Raw genomic sequence first — 18308 nt, 5'->3', positions numbered from 1 at the left:
AAACCACCAACGAACAATACATTTCTAGTTTATATGTCAGGCTGGCACAACCTTCCCTATTGCCTGCTTGAACAGTTGCCTGATAAACTTAACAAACCACAACCATGACCTGCAAAACATCCACAGTGGACTCCTAATATGAATATTAGTGAATTACCCACACAGCTTTCATTTTTTTAAAATAACCACTCGAGACACAGGAAGCTTCTGTATTGGCTGCCTATTGTAAGAGGTACAGAAAACCTCCACTGCTGAGGTTCACACTGTCCTTACAAAATGAGCTAGATAAAGCATATTATATTCATTATATTAATTTTCCAGTTTCTTCTCTTTTAGCCATCTCTGAACTGAAATGAATAAAATTCTGCAGGCAGACTGCCAACACCAATAATATTTTTGTTAACTATATGACATTGTAAGTAACCTTCTGTTTATCTCATATACATACAGCCCATGCAAACCCAGAAACCTAAGTTTTGTATCTGCTTAGTTAAGAAAACTTTCTTCCTGCCAGCATCTGAAAATGCTTCATGATAATAAAGCAACTAATTAAAAACAAACCAAAATGAATATATGTTAATACTTCATGTAAAATTTTCAAATGACTTAGAGAAGAATCTCAAATGGTTGAAAATAGATGAAATAATTTAATTCCCATTAATTAGAAAGAAGACTGTACCAAACAAACTCATCTGCTGCTTAAATACAATCAAAGTAAACCCAGCCAAGGTTTTGGACAACAAAGTATTTCCAGTGAAGCTAACTCAGCCTAGCTTTATTACTGAAGTTTTAATTAAATTCTATGTGGTCTTCAGCCATTTTATGGTATTTACTTTTTTACGAAATCAATTGTGGTATTATATGATTATAAAGGCTAACTAAAGTGCCCGAAATCTGCAATACTATTATTTCACAATGATTATATTCTAATGTATTTGTTCTGGTTAAAACTCAGGGAAATATTCTGCCTAGGGTAACAGATGGCTTTTTAATTTTTTGTTGCTATTCCAGAATCTTTAAGTCACCCAAAATGCATCTACTTAAACATGATATTGCAGTTACTGCAAAACATGATCTACATGTTCACTGTTTAATATTTAACAATCTGGATACCATTCCTGTTTTGAAATAATTCTACTAAAGACGGAAATCATTACCCTAGCATTGCTATAATAAACAGAGTTGCCTTTTTACATTTTATCATAACAAGAAGTAAATGACTCATTTAAAATTAAATAATACAGTCAATCAGTGTAAATGAAGTTTAGCAACTCAATCAGAGTATTGTTAATTCACAGATTATCATCAATTAGATATCACCTCACTGTAGTTCATATAAATCCTTTATTAACACCGTGTCCCACACTAACACATATTACTAAGGGGTAGAAAGATTTAGAGCAATTTCATCTTAATGAGATGTAAAATGTCATGATACAGTAAAAATGCAAGCAGCAGGTTATTTAACATATACACATAGCACATTAATCTGTCAAGCTAAAATTTACCTGTTTTTCCCCACATGATAAAAATTTCAAGCACTTCTTGCTTACTAGGTTCATGTTTTTTGGTGAAAACTATCTTCTATAATGCCCATAAAAATATGATAAATGCTACACAAAATATCACAAAAATCTTCAACTGTGAAAGGCAAAAATAAATTTGAGCAAGCTGCTTCAACAACACCTTGCAGTTATACTGCTCATTTAATACACAGCTCTCTCCAGCATGTACGTATCTCATGGAAAACATTCCCCATGGAAAGAACAAAGCTATCATAATAGAAACATGGTAATACGAATACGTAATATCTATAAAAAACAACTGTTCTTAAAAGGACTAGTCACTTAGATGGTCAAAACAAACACATCATTTGCTCTAATTCAGCACTCTGATTCAAACTGCTGACTTGTGAGCTAAGACTAAAAGTTGGCCTATTAAACAGTTAAGCCTCATTATGAAAAGCTGCTTATATCAGGCATCACTGACATTTCTATGAATATCACACTCATACACTATATAATTTTACTGCATCTTTACTTTTCAAATATATTATGGCACTTTTCCTCACAATGAGTAGTATCTTGTTGATTAGACTTACTGGCATCAAAGTTTGCTGCAAATAAACCATCACTTAACGCCAAATAAAACCGACAGAATTAGGGTTAAAAGTATTGCTCTAATTTTGCCCCTTAAAAATAATGAAAATGTGTAAAAGAATTGCCTATAGTCTGATAGTATCCACTGAAAGTGAAAATCCACAATGATCCTTGAGTGTGAAACATATATTGAAAGTTTAATATAAAAGCTGAAGTTTGAATAAACATCATTTTAGTTTTTGTAAGATTTATACCTGAAGCTTCAAAGGCAGAAGTGGAAAAAAAAAAAAAACCAAAACAAAAACAAGTACTTCCCCAGAAATACATTTGCCTAAGATTCACTGATATAAGAGACCCATACTTTTGGTTTGCAGAATTCATCATGAGACAACAAAAACAGACAACAAAATAACTGAAAATAAAGATCCAAAAAGCAAGCCTAAACAAATTCCTAGACACAGAAAAAACAATGTTCAAAAATGTTTGGGGTTGTTTGGTTTTGGATTTTTTTAGAAGTAAAAAGAAATGTAGTATAAAAACCCCAAACACCTCTTATGCATGAAAAACAGCACCTTAGGCCCAGAGCATACATAACAGGGTAAATTTGGAATAATGTAGTGTAGTATTCAAAGTGATTATACAGTGCCAGAATTACGTGTAGTTAAAAGTTATTTACAATATACCTCATTCAATACAATGTAAAACTTAAAAGGTCTGCAGTGGCAATGTTTTCTCATCAATTCATGGAACATTACATCAATAACCAGCACAGATTGATCATGGAACTGAAAGCCCGCAGGACCAACACTCAGAGATGGATCTCAAATTCTCATATGGCATTAGTGAAAGATAAATAAATTTTGAATTTCTCAACAGATATACTTCGTGAAAAACAAAGCATAAATATGTACTTACAGAAGAAAAAAAAGCCGCTAAAATTACTTTTTTTAAAGCTCAGATTGATGACCAAAGCATCTTATTTTCTTGGAAAAGTCTTGTACTTCTGTTTTCATTGGCAAGGAGTTTTTAAAACATTTACGTCAGGGCAGAAAACTATGCCCACACAAAAACTTTCAAACCAGACCTAGTGCTAAATTCATTTTGCATTATTTTATACATTCATTTATCCATTTTATGAGAAAAGTTGCCTGTATCATTTATTTACATTATCTAAAATCAGGAGCAAGTCTGTAAGACTAACTGCCATATCTACATTACATGTATTTATACATTTAAATAAATAACTGTGTATTGTTTTATTTAACAGGAAAACATACTAGGAATAGGATAAAATAGCACTGTTACCCAAAGCAAATACAGCATTTGGCCACAAGAATTAGCTCCCAGTTCTGTAGGCCTCACCTTATACATAGAAATAAGCAAACTGATTAGTTGCAGGGATTTATAAGGATTGTTTTTTCCTTGTCCCTTCTCCCTTCCACCTCAATGGCATTTCTACTTCTCTAGTTTATGCTGTTACAGATACATACACTAATAAACTTCTACATCTTTCCGTTCGATACACTTGAACAGATCTTCTTAGCATGGCACTGTCATTCTGCCCTGGCTCACAAGTACTTCTTGGTTGCCAGCACTGGCGTACTATGTATGGCTTACAAGGGTATATAGGTAAGAAAGAATAATGGTATCACTCAGCAAGTGAGTTTGGTGACCTCCAACTTGCAGAGCATCCCTCTTCTTCTACATAGAAAGTTGGAGTTCTATTAGAATATGTTAGCACTACATCAGATTTTAAACATTTATGTTTTAGTTCTAGTGTATCAATCCCTTATTTTAATAAAATTATGACTGCTGGCATTTACTCTTAGGATCCCTTTCTAGGTCCCATTAAGGCTAATTCCAAAATAAACTAGAATTATTTAGTACAAAAAGTTTCCATTATTTATCCCTTTCATGAATCATTTATAGACTTCATGTCAGCAACTGAATACATTCATGTTGATCTCACAAAGAGTATACGATATATTATGCATGCTGCCCACTGATTTATCCTTTCAGAAAGTCTCTTGCAGGCCACTTACCAATACTGCCACTTGCTGACTAAAAAAAAAAATACGAGTTATTCTAGAATATATAAATAAATAATAATTGCCTATGGTTCAAACCAGCAGTCTGTTAAAACCAGTATCCTGTGTGACATCAGCTTCAGAGAAATGTATTCCTGAGTGGACTACTCTGAAGCAGTACACCTGTCATTGAAGAAAGAGTCTTCCTAAACTCTTTCTTATGCTGGCTTATCTATGGAAGTATTTGGCTTTCATCATGCTTAGAACAAAATTCCCTCCCCCAACTACATACACTGCCCTTGCAAATAGCCATTTGCCTTTTTAAAAATCTTATTTGGTCTTCAATCAGAGTAATTTTGTAGCAACAAGCCTTACAACACTGTCTTTTTAAGACATCAAGGATAAACTGCACTTCATGTAACTTCCATGAGACACTGGAACAGGTTGCCCAGACAAGTTGTGGATGCCCCACCCTTGGAAATGCTCAAGGTCAGGCTGGACAGAACTTTGAGCAACTAGTGGAAGGTGTCCCTGCCCATGGAAGGGAAGCTGGACTAGATGACCTTTAAAGGTCTCTTCCAATCCAAACCATTCTGTGATTTGTGGATTCTGAAGTCTGACTTGCCAGTCTAAAACAAAGAGAGCAGTTGCCTACAACAAAGAGAGCAGTTAGGTGTTTGAAGAACAGAACTCCTCAGGTTTGGTTCTAGGACGAATTCTTATTTCGAAAAGGCAACTTCATATGTACAAGCAATGTCAACAATTTCCACAAGATTATCCATGTGCAAATTAGTAACACATAAGCACTTACAGCATCAGGATCTTAGCATTTACAAGAAGAATCTTTTTTGTTTGCATTTCTTAACAAGTAATGCAAAAGGTAGGGTAAATTTTAAATCGTTTCAAGGGCAATTCTATTGCCACTATAATACCACTTAAATAATAGCCAGGTATTTTCCAATGAATAGTGCAAATAATTATTTTGTTAGTCAGTTGTCAGGATGGTGACTACTGCACTTTATGGTTAAAAAAAAAAAAAAGAGCCTAAAAAACCCCACCCAAACCAAAATCCAACTTAATCAAAAACTCTGCAGCAGCAACAGCTTGTTCTGTGCTATTTAACTGGCTTTACTCCAGTAGTTTAAATTTAAGAGTCAGCTTTTTGTAGAAATGCAGTAAGTGAAAACTGGGAAAAAAATCCCACACCTACAGCTGTCACCTAAAATTAAACACAACATTTTTCTCCAAATCCCAAGTGTACTTTCAAAAAGGTGTCATGTGATCATATTTAGCTACTGCACTGCAGTTAACGTGTTTAATCTACAACAGATAAACTAAATTCTTTCATTCAAACATGTAAAAATTAACAAAGGTAAAAACCAGATCTAGTTATCTACAAGTCTCTAAACAGTAATTATTTCTTTCACTTTAAGAACAACCTATAACTTAGGAACATTTTCTTTTCACCCCTGTATAATTTGCAACATAGGCAAAAAGGAATAAACTACACATATTTTGGAGCAGGAAAAACCCCACCCTAAAATAGACAAACTAGTGTTAGACAGAATCATTCTATGTAGAAAGATGTGCACTACTGGAACAGGACTAACAAGCTGCCTTGTGCAAAACAGTAGGTGATGTTAACCATCTCCAAGGAGATTGATTACACTGCACCAATCCAGTTTAAAATGCTTATCATTTTACTGAGATATTCAGCAAACTTGACAACAATATTCCATGCCTACAGCAATTTATTTTACTTTTCTAAAATAGAACTGGGTCAAATTTTGAAGTTGATATAACACATACATTATAAAGAACCAAAACTACTTCTAAAAAAAAAAGTAGTTACAAAGTATATTCATACAGTCTCACACTACTCCTCATTAAGAAGGTCCTGTGTTAAGCAAATGTACTTATTTCTACAACCAGGATGAGGTGTTCAGATTAAATAAGTGGATGGTATTCTTGAAAGTTTACTTATTTTACTTGTATTAACACAGTTATAGAAAGGGATTAACTATTTTTGGCACATATAAAATAAACAGCGTGCAAGAAAGTAAACAATTAAAATGTACTTACGAAATCAAAGTCTCCATCTTGAGGGACTTTCCAGTTATCAGGGAAAACGTTTTTGGATATGTGGTAAGGTTCATGCATGTTCTGATTACAGTTTTCAGGGCTTTTATTCTTGGAATCTTGCTTATCAAAGTAGTCCATGAAAGAAGGTCTTTGAACTTGTGGTGAAGTAGCATTTCCTTAGTTGAAAGAAAAAAGAAAAAGTTAAAACTATTTAAAGATTAAAGACTTACTGCACTATAAAACAAACTCCATTTATTAATTTCCTTGGATTTTACAGAAACTAGTACAGTCATCTGTATGTGGTGCAAGTCTCCATTTGTCCCCTGAGGATCTCTGGCATAAAAGCTCATAGCCGAAGAACGATATTTTTGTACCAAGATACAATGCGAATAAATGTTCAAGACATTCAGAGTTGAACACACAAATAATATAACAAGTTACTTCATGCAATATCTATTTGTTGTTATAGAGACTGAATAACACAAGGTGCTAAGCATCCCTTTGGGTGCTGAATGCCCCTAACTTCATTCAAGGCCTGGTCCACAGGCACTTGTAGGAAAGCAACAGTTCTATCAGTTTCACCAAAGGTGCAATTTAGAAAGTATTTAGAAAAAGAACTTGCAAAAAACAACTACACAAACTGTGTCTAGACACTGCTTAATTACATTCATTGCCAATGAGAATTCTCAACAAATTAATGGGATCTCTCTCTACAGATGGCTGCAAAGCACCCTATCTCTATGGCGTGGAAACCCTGAGGGATTTTTGTCATCAGCTATGCAGCTGCAAAAGCTACGAAGCAGACTGAGATCAGCATGAACTCCCGTTCTGTTATCCTTTTCATGAAACTAAAAAAAGTTACAACCCTAAATGACTGAAATTTGGGGTTATTTGTGGGATTTCAAAACAAATTAATTACTATATAGAACAATACATAAAACATAAGAAATGCTTTAGTAGCTCTACATAATTCTGCATAGCATTGACTCATGAAATGTGTACTTGCTTGCAATGTAACACATTCTACCTAGAGAAATATGAAATACATTTCCACAAGTAAAATATGAAACAAGATGAGAGATATAAATAACTAAGCTGGGAAAAAACCCCAAGAAAATCCCAAAACACAACTCACAGGTAGAACTATACTTTTTAATTATAAGCATAATAAAATAATTACAAATTTTTATTTGAACTACTTGTTAAAACAAGTCAAAAGGTAAAACACCGGAAATATCTTTTGAGCTTGTGCTTAACATAATCACTAGAACTTGTTGATCTTATCTGGCTTTACATTTGTTTTTATTAATTCACTAAGTGGGGTTTTTTTCCCCTCTTCTTTCAGCTTTTATTTCACCATCTCTTCCCATTCCCTCTGTCTAAAGATTTCTTCATTAATTCTAATTTTGCTGCATGATTAATAGTGGCCCTTTTTTTTTCATTAATGCTTATTTTTGTACTGCCATCTTTTATAGCATATTGATTTACTTGTTCTTTCTGCTTTTTCTACATTATTCTGTTCTAGTAAGAGTTCTTCTGGCTTTTTTAATGTCTACTCTCTGGCTCTAGGAGGCAGAATTAAAAACATAAATACAATGCATTTTCTTATTACAAACTTCTTATTACTTGCTGGCTGCTGCCTAAAACCCCTGAAACTATTTGTACCAAAAAGGTACAAATACCAACACTACATTGCTGGCCTTTCACAACCAATTTTTTTCTTTCTGCTGAGATGGTTGTACTTAAGTTTCATCCTTGAGACATAAACAAGAAGATTGCCGGTGTCACTGTTAGAAACTCTTAAGTACCAAAATGCTGGCCCGTTACAGGTAAGAGTCTCCCTCCTCTCATGTAACAGAAAATAGTAAAGATTTTCCAAGCACTACTCTTAAGTTTTAGAGCTAATTATAAATATCTTCCTATACACATAATAGAAGACTGCCTACATATGTAAAACAAACCAACCCCTCCAAATTCTTTGCTGTCAAATGCATATGAAGTAAAGTAGGTCAACAGGACTGAAATTACTCCAAAATGAGCAAAGCACATTTATTCTACACTTTGAGGCCTTGTTCTACTTGTTTTGTTAAATAAGAATTTAGAACTCACTTGTGATTCCAATTTAGTATGCATTTAGTTAACGCACTTACAAGAACAAGAGCTGCTTACCTTCACTGCAAATACAAACCCTCACAAACAAAACCAGAAATGTTATGCCTGCAAAACAACAGGTCCAGAGGTGATTCAAGGTTTGTTTTTTCCCCAGTGTAAAAAAATGAAGTATTCATTTAATGACTTATTTTTAAGGTTTTATTTTATTTTTACGGATAATTAAATAAAAAAAGAGACTCTTCTTTAGATCTCTAGCTAATCTAGTACAAGTTTAGTTAATATTTCATGGAAAATGGGAGAGTTTGACATCTACCAGTTTAAAGGCTTCATAAAGGCTCCTACCTCTTTGTCTTGACTTTATAAAACATTAAGGCTCTATGTCAGAGCAAACTGATGTAGGTTGCACTTTTTTTTGCAAAACGTAAGGTTATTAGAAGATCATTTTGGTCTGAAGGCACTTTTTCTAACTTTCATGAACAACAGAGTAATAGTATCTTGTCAACTGTCTTTAGAGAACCAAGAAATTTAAAAGTACCATACATAAGGATTCCTTTAAGGACAATTAATTCACTCAACTATCCAGTAAGTTACTTTTTACAGAAGCTATATATTTGTCACAAAAAATCTTCAACACAATATCACTCCACACTTGCCCTAAAAACTTATTGTGGAATAGACTGTTTCATTCCAGGAGTATCTGAATTTTTCAGTTCTTCTCATTTTTCTTTACTCTTCAACAAGAGATGATCATGCTTTAAAATGTCTGACACAGTTTCAACATTTAAGAATATCAGTCTCTTATCATCCCTATACTTGCCCCCTGCAGGACTTCAGGAGGGCTTTGGGAAGAAAGCCACAATAAAAACAGCAGAAATTGCTGGCAAGTCATGGAATGCAGAGACCACCATGGACACTGAAAACATACATTCTACCTCAGACATACCCCTGATAGAGATACAGCCAATGGGGATGTCCCCAATTAGTTACGTAAAAGAATTTCTTCCAAAAATGATGCCAGATAAAATGAATGAGGCAATGACATAACACAATCCCAACTCTATCACATTGTTTCAAAACTGTATCGTAACTACAATAAATAATTCTAAGCACACATTTCAAAATAAAAGAGATGCACATTCCATTGTAATGCATGTTTTGATCAAATTCAATTGATGTTGTCTATACAGAAAAATGCTTTTGTAGTAATGTATTTCCAACAGAAAAGTATTAATATTAAATTGATTTTAAATACATTAAAGAGTTCTGCTGTTAGTTGCTAAGTTTTTATACTCTGTGTTGGGCTTAGTCACATATACATCCTCCCATGCTGGTCTGGCTAACTCACAGCCTGCTTATTGACAAAAACTCTTGCCTGCCTTTGTCAGGTGGAACCCATCTCTCCACAGCAGTCTCTGATCCTCGAAGAGGGCCCCATGGTCATAAAAGTCAAACCTTTGTGAATAACACTAGAGGCACAACCAAGTGTTGACCTACTTGTTCCTCCAAGGCCTTCCCTTCACCATCATGATCAATAACACCCTCATAACACTGGAGTTACTCTTAAGGTCACTCTCAAGGTCTCCTCTGGCAGTATCATTAGCATGCTTCCACATGGATGTGTAGAAGGAGACAATAGTCTAAGCACTGGACAAGCCCTGGCAGTCTTTCAGTGTTGTGGGACTGCGCCTGTGGTGGTGTTTTGTTTGTTTGTTTGTGAGGGTTGAGGTATTTTTAACAATTTGCTTTCTCTTGCTTCATTACTACCAGGCACTGGACCTCTGCCTCAGCTGCAAATCTACAGATGAAAGCTTTCCTTCTTTTGCCAAAAGCCACAAACTTTTGCTCCACAGCTTTCCCCATCCTGGGGATCTCCATCTGACATTTGATTGATGGACATTTCCAGCTGCTGCCTCTTCGGTAAAGTCAGGGGATCAGGCTCTCCTGTCTGCAGTGCTTCTGTGAAGATCTCATCAGTATCTTTATTCCCTCAAAATATATTGCTCTGTCAGTATTTGAGTGAGAAGCTGCACTGGAATCAGCTTTTAGCCTTCTCTGGACTATCACCTCTACTACAAAGGGTACAATAGCTTATACAACAACATGCACTACATAGGGCTTTATATTTCATACATTCCTATGACTACTTTCTCACCACACAAGGTGGCCTGCAACACAGCGGCAGTAACTCTTCTGGGAAGTGAGAGACAGGAACTCTGAATGCAATAACATTGAGAAGAGCCTAGAATTCTGACCTCAGTCTCTGCTAGGCATGCTTAACAGTGAACTACCATGTAGAAAGCTGTCACAGCCACCTCCTTCAGCCATATTTTAAGTAGAAATTGTGACTGTATTTTACAAGTGGGTGAGTTCTGCTGCTAATACATGCCTATTAGACAACCACCTCAGAAAATTAGAGGTCAGCCTACTCAGTTTCTGAGTTGCAAGGAAGCATCACCAGTTCCTTAGGCCGGAACAGCTGGGAGTCTACCAAAGGTTTCATCTGAAGTATGTGGGATACAGACAGCTGTGTAACAAAGTTGTTAACAAATCTGCAGTTTTCACATCACAGTCACTTATGAGGCCTGAATTTTCATCCAAATTTTGTTTGTTTTATAATATACCTATTTATCAAAAATAATTGCAAGTGCTGTTTAAATGGAAAATCCACTTATTTTTCAACCAGATGAAGCCTTCACAGACTTTTTGAAGGACTATAAACTCAATTTTAAAAGAATTTTAATGGGGAAAGGCTTCCAGCACAAAACATTGCTTTGCTTCCTGAGAATAAGACTTGAAAAACTGTGTTTTGTTCTATTTTTCTACCTTACCAGAGAAAAAGAAAAAATATTTAATTACACTACTATTATAATGGACACATTAGTCCATTCCAACTGACTTATACTTTATTTCTGCTTTCAGCAAAAGAAAGAAAATCCATGTTATGCTAGCACTTTGTAACAGCTCTTGAAGCAGAACTGGCAACAAGATGTTTTTCTCGGAAAAAAAAATCCCATTTGTAAAAGATACTACTACTAGTGGCATAAATGAACAACTTTATTACCAATCTCATGAGAGGGCTCGAGGACTGGAACAGGCTTGGAAACACCTATCATCTCTTTGTATATATAAAGTAGTAAAGCACTAGTATACCTGCACATGGCATCAAGCAAACTGTCTTAATGTGGGCACAGTAAATATGCTTGAACAAGAATACATCCATGAAGTATCAACACTCAGGCTACAGCACTGCTGAAACCAGCCCATAATTAAGCTTCCTTACTGAATTCATGTGAGACCTGGGTCATAGGTTGGTATAAAACACATATCAATAGCTTTTGCTTTTCAGTTGAAAAAACATCTGTGAGATTTAGGCTTTCTAAGAGTTATGAAGCATCACTCCAGAGCTACCCAAACATCCACCTCCTATCACAGAGGAGACTGACTTATAGTATGGCACAATCTCTTACACTGAAATAACTTAGAAATAACAAATAAATAAACCCAACTCATTAATTCTCCTTTTGAAATGTATGTTCTGCAGCGTGGTGTATGTCCTGCTATAATCAAGGAACTCATAACAAGAACATTCAGCAAGTAAATGCTGGAACCAAACCAGCTGAATGATGAAACTATCACTTGCCATCAGGCTACCTCCAGTTTGCTGGCTTTCCTTTCAAGGCAGTCACCTATGGGGGAGAAGGGAGGGGAAGGTAGTCTGCTATCCCAAAGATTTTTCTAGAAGAAGGAAGAATGTGTTCAGGAATTAGACTGACTAAACCTAAAACATTTAATGTCTTAAATGGCAAAAAGTTAAAAAAAAAACCAAACCTGACCAAATTTTCTACATTCTATCTGTCAAATGTCACCTCATTACGTTCACTGTTCTTTTAATATTCATTACCAGCCATGAGCTATCTAGAAGCTTCACTGAAGTCTGAAGCAACAGTTAGAATCCCAGAATAAGTCCAGATGGCAAGAGGAGGCAACTTGTTTGCCAGTCCAAAGCAGACGACAAATATAAATTTAATCGGGGAAAAAAAAAAAAAAAAAGAAGCAGGGAGAGTGTTAACGAAAAGGAAGAAGGAGAACAATCAGAAGTACTCTTAGTGCACCAGAAAGCCCTAACACTAAGCCTTGCCAGAAAGCCACAAAGGAAATGCCAGGGAAGCTGGTCTGAACATTGGTCTCCGAGTTGAGATATGAAAAAGCTTCTACATACAGATAAGTACAATCCAGGCACCTGAACAAAAGTAGTACTACATTCCATCAGTACCACCCACTCTTCCATTCCACGTTAAACTTCCTAAAGTTAAGGTCTGTCCTCTCACCTCTCTGTATTCTGCATTTTCTTCCCTCCTTCCAGGTACATACCACATAGTCTCTGCTCAGAGCATGCACAGACAAACTATGTAAGAAGGCATAAATGTTGTTTATTGCTAGGCTGTATATTGTATGTTGGGGTAAGATGACAGGCCTCTTTTTGTTCCAAATCCCAATTTTATCCGGGCACAATTCCCTATTTGTGAAAAAAGTATGGTTTCAGTTATTTTCTGTCACAGCTCCCAGAGGCCTCTAAGCATGGGCACTTATAAATAAAAACTTATTATTGTTTCTTATTTTGTCCTTGAGCAGGGAAACAAAAAGGCAGAAGGAAACAAAACATGAAACAAAACACAAGAGCAATTAAAAAAAAAAAAACTTTGTCATAAATATTTTGTGTCTCTAGGAAGGAAATCAAATCCCTCTTCCCTAGTTTACTATATTTATTTCTCCAAGCTTCTTGCTTGCAATGTTCTATTATTCAGAAGTATCAAAGAGTACTTTTAAGCTACCTGTTTTGATTTATTATAATCAAATCACAAAAACATCTAGAAAGTGCCCACCTTGCTTATAAAGGTATGTTGGAAAATCAACCAATCTCTAAAATCTTGTGTCTCTGACAAGCACAAATAAACAGCAAGGATTTGTACATCCCTTCCTGATGACATTTATTTAGGACAATTGCTATTGCTCCTGTTTCAGCCAATAGCACATGAATCACAGAACCAGAGGAGGACCAGCTACAGTGGACATGACTTATTTTTGTTTTCAGATGAGAAATATGGAGGTCCCATTCTTGAATGATTTCTAGTTTTTAATCAGTGGGTGTCTAATGCAAAATATAATAAAATACAGCAAGTAAGAACCTGTTGGAACCAAACCTGTTGCCTGTCATCAGAATGATGAAACCATCACCTGCCATCAGGCTACCTTCAGTTTGCTGGCTTTCCCTCACCAGAGTTACAGGTCTCAAGAGAGTCACCTAGGGGGGCAGGGAGGGGAAGGAAACCTGCTGTCCCAAAGATTATATATTTTTATTTTGCAAGAAGGAAGAATGTGTTTAAGAATTATACTAAATGCCAAGGTGTAGAAAGGTAATTCCATTTCTAAGTACAGATTGTTACTGGAATCAATTAAAAATTTAAAATAACTACATTTTAAAAACAATGTCTACAGCAACATAGCAAATAGGACACGGATAAGAGATTGCAGTGCAAACCTAATAACACTTTTTTGATCTGTTTGGCATACTAATAAGTATTTCCTCTCAGCATATATAAAAACTACATGGATAGTGCTGTGTAATTTGGTATTCTACTTACATAGACTTGCTTATTAAGCCTGAAGTGATTTGACAGGCTTCATAGAAACTGCACTAAACACTACATAATACTTCCACCCTAAGAATTACTTTACCACCCTTTACTTCAAATTTTCTTGTAATATCTTTCCCTCTTTTTTTTTCATCACTCATCTTTTCCTTAACTTACTGAAATTGATGAGTTTGAGATTGCTTGTACTAATCTGCCATTAGCCTCACAGTTTAACAAGCAAATACTCTGTTTCAGCATGAAAAACTGAAGAACATATGGAGTGTTTTCATGAAGTGAATCATCCTGCTTAGACTAATCACTAATCAACAGGTATGTTAGCCATCTTATTGCTGACAACACTAAAAAAACCACAAACAAACCAGCAAAACAAACCACACACACAAAAAAATCAATCAACCAAAGAAAAACCCCAACAAAATCCCTCCTTCCTTCAATTTGCTGTACATTAAACCACAAAGAAAACATATTCCTGCTTTGCACTTCCAACTAATCTTGCACAAATTATATCAGGCATATATGTGCAAACACAAATGCAACTTTGTTTGCTATAAAGTGTTCTACCAAGTTATTTATTTGGCAGTGATTTCCACTTGAGACATTAGTTTTATGTATTATCTCTCTCCCCACTGTCCCCAAACAATTGCCTGGAGTAAACATTACGTTGTGCCTTGTGAAATTAGGCACCTACAACTTGAGTTAGATCCATCGATGCTGCCCATTCAAGCAAATATTTCTATTAAATTCAGTGGGCCTCATTCTGCAGTAGTCTTCAGCCAAATAATAAGCACATCAGTATGTAAGTATGTAAGTTAACTATTTAACAAATATGTATTTATCCATATTTCAGTGTAACTTGTAATTTTATACTTCAAAACATTTGGAATTTTTTTCTTTGCTACATACTCTCCCACATGCTGCTAAAGTCAATTTAGACTTTTTCATAGGCTTCAACAATCTTTTGATCATTGCCTTAAATCAAGCGTTATTGAACTACATTCCAACAAACATTCCATTCAGATAATAACAACTCACTTGTAAAATATAATTTTGCTAATCAGCCATGAGTTACAATACAATTTTGCAGTTAGATATGTACTGATTGTTGACCTCATGGAAAGTCATGATGAGTTCCCAGAACCACTGACACTGAAGTGACAGCTTCTCACATAGTCACATCACTTCAGTTTATCTCCCAAGAAACTGGTCCAAATGTATGTGGAAAAGAAGACAAAAAACAAGAGACAAGCAGTAGAAGGGAGAATTCACAGAATACTAATTTTAGAGTCCTCCAGAGAGACTTAGCAAAACATCAAAACCAGGCTTTTCCTTTGAATCTATGAAACTATAGAGAGTGCTTACAGACACAAATACCCCTCTCCCCTTGTTTTAACCACAGAACTTGACACTTAAAAGCCACTGATGATTCAACATTCTCATGCAGTATGAGAAAACACATTACTAAAAGAAAATGAAAGTAAATTAACAACATACTTTTCATGGTCCCATCTTCCTCTTCATCATCATCGCTATTTATTACCATGGTCCCCAAGTCCGATTCTAACATAGTACTGTTGTGTTCAATCATCGTCTGAGCGCCTTCACTCATTGTGCTTGTGGCCCTCATGGTACCAGCGCTCTCTGAACTGGTCTTCACCATGGTGTGAGAGTCCAGCTCATCTTCATCCTATGGGGAAACATTTGTCAGAATGCAGCAGATCGTTTTAAAAAACCAAAGTTAAGCCGCATCATTTAGATGCTTATACATTAGTTTTATATCTTCACGTGACCTAGGTGTACTGCTAGACTTCCAAGTTTAAAATTAAAAAAAAAAAAAAAAAAGAAGAAGAAGTTCCATATAAAGGAAGAATAAAAGCTTTCTTCTTTCTCACAGATGTATAGCAGAGCAGATGTGGATGTAACACAAACGTGGCCCACACACCCACTTCACATCAGCATGAGTTTTGAGTATCTTGGCGATTTTCATGATCCACTATACCTTCCTAGATTCCAAAATCAGTACCACAGTTTATAGAAAGTGATTTGGTTGTTTTGCAATGGACTGTCACCAAGGATTTGTGTTGATCACCTTTAACTAAGTATCATGCCCAGCACTTCACACTACAGCACTCAGATGACAGACTTCAGGTTCAATTTAGCTATTAAACAATCCTCCAAAATAGTTTGGAAGTCCACCACAAACAGAAAATCAACCTGGCTTACTTCAAGCATCTAGTTCTCTTTCTGTCACAAGAATGAACAAAGTAACTTGTTGATACTATGTAGAAAAATATCTATAGAGTACAAGCTTAACCACTGAGTGGGTGAGGAAGCTAATATCATGAAGATATGCTGTAGTATTTTGAATTGGTGACAATAATGGGCCAGGAATGTGAAATAGAGAACTAATGACAATCCAGTTAATGAATTACAAAATTCATATGGAATAATTATATTTGGGAACCTTAATGGGAAATCACACCAGCTTTCCAAAGTTTGATTTAGCTTATAACATCACAGAATTTCAGGAATAATGTGAAGGACTACACACATTTTCTGTATGAGCAAAATCCAAGGGGAGGAAAAAAAAAAAATCTAGGACATTCTCTTTGTTGATTATATAAGAAATAATACCCATCACTAGAGGGGTCACTCTATGTCATGTATTTAAAGTACAAATGCTACTTTCACCAACTTTATAACTTTATATGTATGCATGCACTTCCTCTGTTGTGTCAGAACTTGAGTTCATTTACAAATGAACTTTATCCCTGATTAGCAAAATATTCTAGCTACACATCTTGAAAGACTACTGTATAACATTTTTATTTTTGATTTTCCCAGTACAAATATCATGCGCGTTGCTACATGTAACATTAAAACAAGATTTCACTCACAACACATTTCCCCTTTTAGTATTTGGATTGGTTTATATATTTTAAATTTTTTAACTGTAAGAGACTTGTAAGGGCAAGGGGGGGGGGGGGGGGGGGGAGCAGGGGAATGACACTGACACAAGATGAGACCAGAAAAAATAAATGTAAGCCTCAAAACCCTATAAGGTCTGACACTTTCTCACTGAACTCGTTCCTTTCCTTTCCTGTTATTCCCTGACATAGCAGACAACTTGCCGAGAGCATAGATATATGTGCACGAGCCAGCTACATTGCCCGAGTGATACAGTTAGTAGCCATACCATTACAGCAGCTCCCAAAAATTATTCTATTATGTCTCAACTAAGAGACACAAAAATAGATCTACTTTTGATTCAGAGAGTCTGGCTAACAGCATAACATATGGAAATCGGGATACAGACCTAAATCTGTGATTAAAATTACAAATGTCAAAAAAATAATTATTTTCCAGATTATATTTTTTTTAAATATTAAAGTTCTTCATTTCCATCCTTTCTGGGTTTATTTGCACTCTAAAACACTATATTTAGTACCCCACCGTTTAAAAAAAAAAATAAAATCAAAGATACAGATAGTTTACAGCTACAGCAATAGAGGACTGTGCCAGTAAATAAATGAGAATATTTTGGTACTGCTCCTCCTGGTGGCAACTTTAATTTTATTTACTCCCTCTCACCACCCCCCAGTGTTCCTGCTAACCCCAATGTTTCCTACTTTTTTATTTTTTCCATAACAAGGGAAGTCAAAATAAAGTCCAAAAGTGTCTTTTTGCATTGCATTTTAAAAGTGCCAGAACAATTACGTTATTATTTCTAAGTGCTTCTTTCAGTACTGCAATATAATGCAAAACTGACTCACAATGTACTGCTATTTCTCTTATTAATCACTACAAATGTGGCATCTCTAACATACAGGCAGGTAAATCTCTGAGTTTAAGGCACAATTACATTTGATTTGCAGATTTTCTGGACTAATTTTAATATCCACTTGCAGTGCATATGGTCGTAAACTTACTGAAACTGAAAAAATAAATGAAACAAACCTGTGATTGCGAACGATATGAACAAGAATGAGATGGAGTCCCAAGTAATCTTTTTTGTATCTTCTGCTTCATTAAAAAATATTTTATTTCTTTGGTCAAATCAATTATCTGGATTTGTTCCAAAGAACAGCATTTCATTTTCAAGTCTAAGAGTGTCAAAAGCCTTTATCTTACTACTGTCTCTCAGGAAAGAGAACAGTTATCTTCTAGTACCTACAAGACTAAGGATCACAAAACCCCACCTCAGTACTAACAGAATAGTTGTCTCAAAAAGGGAAGTACATGACAATTTTGAATTTTCCCCAGATCAGACATGATGTAATTAAAGAAAGCAATATAAAACTTTTTCAGGGCCTGTGCATGCCTTAGAATAATTAATT

At 35.3% G+C, this 18308-nt stretch overlaps 1 protein-coding gene across 3 annotated transcripts in view; it reads right to left on the bottom strand.

Annotated features, from left to right (window-relative positions):
• The window catches only part of STK3 (serine/threonine kinase 3), a 144859-nt gene that overhangs the window by 47057 nt on the left and 79494 nt on the right, over positions 1 to 18308 (bottom strand). For all 3 annotated transcript variants that reach the window (XM_074898648.1, XM_074898649.1, XM_074898650.1), the window contains 2 exons: positions 15466 to 15658; positions 6209 to 6384 (listed from right to left, as the gene is read on the bottom strand). In XM_074898648.1, the coding sequence (XP_074754749.1) occupies positions 6209 to 6384; positions 15466 to 15658 (369 nt within the window). The remainder of the gene's footprint in view (positions 1 to 6208; positions 6385 to 15465; positions 15659 to 18308) is intronic.

The sequence above is a fragment of the Athene noctua genome, chromosome 2 (genome assembly GCF_965140245.1).
Source record: "Athene noctua chromosome 2, bAthNoc1.hap1.1, whole genome shotgun sequence".
NCBI classification, from domain to species: domain Eukaryota; kingdom Metazoa; phylum Chordata; class Aves; order Strigiformes; family Strigidae; genus Athene; species Athene noctua.
The sequence above is the reverse complement of the archived record's forward strand: the minus strand, read 5'-3'. Positions and strand labels throughout refer to the sequence as shown.